At 54.8% G+C, this 5,358-nt stretch overlaps 1 protein-coding gene across 3 annotated transcripts in view; it reads left to right on the top strand.

Moving 5' to 3' along the window:
• The first annotated feature begins 247 nt into the window (after positions 1–247).
• PTP4A3 (protein tyrosine phosphatase type IVA, member 3) overlaps positions 248–5,358 on the top strand; it is a 7,756-nt gene continuing 2,645 nt past the window's right edge. For 2 of the 3 annotated variants that reach the window (XM_010288629.1, XM_010288630.1), the window contains exons 1-2: positions 248–352; positions 2,047–2,139. In XM_010288629.1, the coding sequence (XP_010286931.1) occupies positions 248–352; positions 2,047–2,139 (198 nt within the window). The remainder of the gene's footprint in view (positions 353–2,046; positions 2,140–5,358) is intronic. The other variant, XM_010288631.1, reaches the window with a different exon arrangement.

Below are 5,358 nucleotides of genomic sequence, written 5' to 3'. Positions count from 1 at the left end.
TTATCATTAATATTATTTTTTCCCGTCTGGCTTTTTCTGCGGGGGGGCTCGCGGTGTCTCGAGGAAGCCAGCGCGCTCCCAGGAGCTGGGATTATTTGCACAACATCTGTATATTGAGTTCTCGATCCTGTTTTATTTTTTAAGTGCAGAGGGGCCGTCGTGGTTTTTTTTTCCCCTCCACGCCACGCTTTTCTTGGGTTTTTCCCTCACCACTGTCAGCACCACCTCACCCTCCTCCCGTCCCACCATGGCCCGGATGAACCGCCCTGCGCCGGTGGAGGTCTGCTACAAAAACATGAGGTTCCTGATCACCCACAACCCCACCAACGCCACGCTCAGCACCTTCTTGGAGGTAAGGAGGGGAGGCTGGAAGGGGGACCGAGGCCCAGCTGTGCATTTTGGGGCTAAAAGCCAATGTTGAAGTGCAACAGGGACCAAGCCTGTGTAGGATGAGGCAGCAGCACATCCCCTTTGGTAGCACGGCCCCCGGTGGCATCCCGGGGCAGCGGGTCCGATCACCACCAGCTTTTTGAGGGAAGATGTTTTGGAGGACCCCAAGCATGGCGTTTGGGCACGGCGGAGATGGAGCGGGGCTCCCCGTTCCTGTTGCATGCCGTCCCAGCTCCGCTGGCCCATCACTCCAAGGGGCTTTGCAGTGATGCATGTGGATGCACACAACCTCTCCTGCATCTCCCAGCACCTCGATAAGGACTTTTCATCCCACACATCCCAGCGTCTTTCCCATGCCCAGAGTGCGTTGGGCGGTGCACAAGGAGCTGGAGGGCTCAGCACTGCATGAGCTGGCGGGAGCGCTGCCTCCGGCACTGGCGGCAGCCAGGAGGTAGGGGGGATTAATGGATGCGTGTTTGCGGTCCAGGGCGAAAGGCTTCTTCGATTTACTCTTTTTTTTATCAGTCCCTGGGGGAGAGGCAACACCGTGCAGGTTGGGTCGAGCCGGCACAAGCAGCTGCTGCTTACGAGGAGGCATTTTGTGATGCTGCTGCATTCGTGGGGCGACCTGGGGCTGCACGTGAGCCTGGCAAAGGGTTTTTGCCTTAACCCTAAACCGCCTTGAGGTTTGATGTGCTGGCACCAGAGGCATCCTCTGAGCTCAAGGAAACTCTCCCAATGCACACCCAAAAAACCCAAGTGTGGGTGCCACCGGTTCGGAAAGCCGCAGGAGGGTGGCTGGGATTTGGGGGCGGCCACCCCATACCCTGCATGCTGCACACAGGGCGATGGGGACGGCACCAGCGGGAGGGGGGTGAAGGAAAGGAGAAATTCCCCTTTCCTCCAGCTTCTTGGATTTTTGGCCATGCTGCTGAGCACGCAGAGGTTTGCCGTGGTCTGGCGAGCGCGCGCAGGGAAAGAAGGAGGTAGATCATTGAAGGGGACGATCTCACGCAGTGCCCGGCGAGGCCGTTACACCAGCACATTATCTGGGGACAATCCCTGCGTTCAGGCGATCAGCTGCACTGGAAACAGCCCAAGACCCGCGCCCAAGCCCGCAGCGCGTTGGGGTGATGGTGGGATACGGCAATGAGGTCAAGAAGGAGCCCCTGAGCGATCTGCGAGACGCTGAGTGTGGTCGGCGGGGTGTGCTACGACCCCCCCAGCCGCCTCCGTGCATTTCTACAGCGGGAGTTGTGACCTTGCCAGGCGCAAATAATTTCTCCTTCGGGGTGTTTGCATCTGTATTGGGGGTGTTTCTTGGCCTGGAGTGTAAAGTCCCTGCTCGTGTGGCTGTCGGGGCTTAAAAATAAACAGCCTCAGTGGTGCTTGTAATTCCAAGGAGTCAAGAAGGTGGTGGGTAAAAATCCTACCATGGCCACACAGCTTTGGTGCCCTGGGATTTAATGTTTCCTTGTGCTTCCCAGGCTGGATGGACCACAGAGGGGTTTGCTCAAGGGACCAGAGATGGGGCACAGCTCTGTTGCAGGGTCCGTAGGGTTCTGTGTGGTCGCAGCAGGGCTCAGATGGGTTGGGGTTAACCGGGGTGCAACCGGCAGGCTTTTTTCAGACCCCTCCTTCTCCTTCCCTCGCCAGGACCTGAAGAAGTACGGTGCCACCACGGTTGTGCGAGTGTGCGAAGTGACCTACGACAAGACCCCCCTGGAGAAGGACGGCATCACCGTCATGGTAGGTGGGCAGCAGGATGGGTGCCCGGGGGTGCTGCCCACCACCCCTGCTTAAATACCCCCGTCCCTGGGGTCTGCATTTCTGACAGACCGAACCGGCATCGCGCTTGCCCAGGCGGGCGAGCTCCGCCTTCCCTGGGCTGAGATGGGGCTGGAGCTTTAAAAAAAAGAAAGCGCTGCCCACGCATCCGAAACTGTGACTCATTCGGTTGGGTCGGCAGCTGCCTTCCCTGCCTGTCGCTCGGGCTTTAAAGCATCCCAGGGGATGAGAGCGCCTGATCCCGCGTCGAAGGCGCGCGTGGTTCCCGTTACCCCCGGCGTTACCGTATCCCGGGGGGCGGCGCGGGTCTTTTGCTTTTCCAGCAGCTGTCTGGTGCAGCTCGGGGGGATGAAAGGGAGCAGGCAGCAAGCAGGAAAAGGCAAGGAGGCAGAGCAGGCAGCTGCCTGGGCTGCATCTTGGCTGATAAGTAATTGGAGATGATGTCAGGCATGATTGCCCTGCCAGGGACTTAGTTCAGCTCCAGCTGGAAAGTGAGGCCCTGCTCGTTATTTAGGAAAGGGTTTGGAAGCGCCTCATGTCTCCTAGGGTGGTCCTCTGTGTGTAGGTCCTCTCTGTATAATGTATATCCTAGAGAGAGAGAGAGAGGTCCTAGATCCTCAGAGATAACGGGTAGAGAACAGATCCTATGTCTGTAGATACAGATCCTCCAGACGCAGATCGCTCTAGATATAGATATTATGTCTCTATAGGATGTAACTACCTATAGGATCTGTATGTAGGAGGACATCTCTGCTCTCTTACCAATTTCTACCTTATACCCTGTTTCTGGCTGCAGTCCTTCAGTCTGAGTTTCTATATCTAAGATATACATACCTCTCCACATATCTTCTAGAGAGAAGTATCTATATCTAGTATATGTTTTATATAGGGAGATATCTATATCCTAGATATAGAAACTATGCAAGATACTACATAGAAACTATGTAATTTCTATATGTAAGATACGAGTTTCTAGATCTATATAGAAACTGTATAAGATACAGTAGAGTGATATCTATATCCTATGTATCTATGGATAGATAATATCTGTGCAGATACAGACATATCTCTATATATCTCTCTACATACCTGTATCAAACAGAATCATAGAATCACAGAATAGTTTGGGTTGGGAGGGACCTTTAAAGGCCATCTAGTCCCACCCCTCTGCAGTGAGCAGGGACATCTTCAACTAGATCAGGTTGCTCAGAGCCCCATCCAACCTGACCTGGAATGTTTCCAGGGATGGGGCATCTACCACCTCTCTGGGAAACCTGGGCCAGTGTTTCACCACCTTCATCATAAAAATTTTCTTCCTTACATCTAGCCTGAATATCTATATACATAGACTATATCTATATATCCTATCCCGTGCTTTGGGGAATAGGCACAAGCCAGTCAAAGCCTGACTGGTGCAGAGTGCCTGGGCGCTGGCATCCACAGCCTTGATGTCCATGGTGGCCCCACTCTGGACACGCTCCCTGGAGGGGTTTGGATGCCTCCTCTGCTTTCAGCTCCTCCGCATGCTGCGGGGGATCCCGAGCAACCTCTAAAGCTGGTGGCAGTTACTGACTTGTGCTGGACGCAGGTGTCCCGTGCTTTGGACATCTGCTTGGAAGCCACATTCACTGGTGGCTCCTCCTCCATTGCCGATCCTCCTGCCAGCCACGCCACCTCGGCAGCACTCGGTGCTTCGCAGCTCTGCCAGCAGGTCAGAGATGGGGCAGAAATCCGGCCGGGAAACTGGCACTGTGTTGGTTTTGCTGCAGGAGGGTTTATGGTGCAGGATGGATGTACTCTGCTGGGAATACCAATATTTTTAATATCTTCATCAGTGGCGTAGACGGTGGGATTGAGCACACGCTGGCAAGTTCATGGATGACACCAAGCTGAGCGGTGCAGTTGACACGCCTGAGGGATGGGATGCCATCCAGAGGGACCTTGACAGTCTTGAGGAGTGAGACCAGGAGAACCTCATGAGGTTCAACAAGGCCAAGGGCAGGGTCCTGCACCTGGGTCGGGGCAACTCCCAGTACCAGTACAGGCTGGGGGATGAAGGGATGGAGAGCAGCCCGGCCGAGAAGGACTTGGGGGTCCTGGTGAATGAAAAATTGTATGTGAGCCGTCAACGTGCACTTGCAGCCCAGAAGGCTAACCGTGTCCTGGGCTGCACCCAAAGCAGCGTGGCCAGCAGGGCGAGGGAGGGGATTCTGCCCCTCTGCTCTGCACTGGTGAGACCCCCCTGCAGTGCTGCGTCCAGCTCTGGGGACCCTAGCATGAGAAAAACGTGGACCTGTTGGAGTGGGTCCAGAGGATTGCCACGTAAGTGGTCAGAGGGCTGGAACACCTCTGCTGTGAAGAAAGGCTGAGAGAGTTGGGATTGGAGAAGCCTGGAAAAGAAAAGGCTCCAGAGAGACCTTTTTGTGGCCTTTCAATATATATATAAAAAGGGGGCTTATAAGAAAGACTGAGAAAGACTTTGTACCCCGGCCTGTAGTGACAGAACAAGTGGCAACAGTTTTAGACGGAAAGAGGGTAGGTTTAGACTGGAGATAAGCAAGAATTTTTTTACAATACGGGTGATGAGACATGGCACCACATTGTCCAGAGAAGTTGTAGATGCCCTATCATTGGAAGTGTTCAAGGTCAAGCTGGTCAGGCCTTTGAGCAACATGGTCTAGTGAAAGATATCCCTGCCCGTGGCAGGGAGGTTGGAACTAGATGATCTTTGAAGGTCGCTTCCAACCCAAGCCCTTCTATAGCTTGATGATTTTGCGGTACGGTGTGTCATCTCCGGTGCGAGCCCGGTGACCTGTGCTCATGGCTGAAGCAGTGCTTTCCAGGCTCCGTGGGGAGGAGATGATCTCGTAGGATGGGTATGGGCTGCACAGGGTGGGCTGGCTCAAGCACCCTGAAGCCCAGCACGCTCCTTTCCGAGCAAAGCCACGCAGAAATCACATTACGGGTTCAAAGGCTGAAGTGAAGCCCAGCAGCTTCTTCTGCCATCTCACACCAGAGATGGCTCCCAGCACAGCGGCTTAGTGACTCACGTCCAAAACGTGAGGATGACAGCCCCATGCTTCCCGCTCACCAGGGATCGCCGTGCCACGTCCCCTCCGAGCGATGCTCCCCTGCCCGCCCCCCTCTCCCACTGCTGCACAGCCAGTGGCCACGTTCCTC

Source organism: Phaethon lepturus, unplaced genomic scaffold (assembly GCF_000687285.1).
Source record: "Phaethon lepturus isolate BGI_N335 unplaced genomic scaffold, ASM68728v1 scaffold16056, whole genome shotgun sequence".
Classification (NCBI taxonomy): Eukaryota; Metazoa; Chordata; class Aves; order Phaethontiformes; family Phaethontidae; genus Phaethon; species Phaethon lepturus.
The sequence above is the reverse complement of the archived record's forward strand: the minus strand, read 5'-3'. Positions and strand labels throughout refer to the sequence as shown.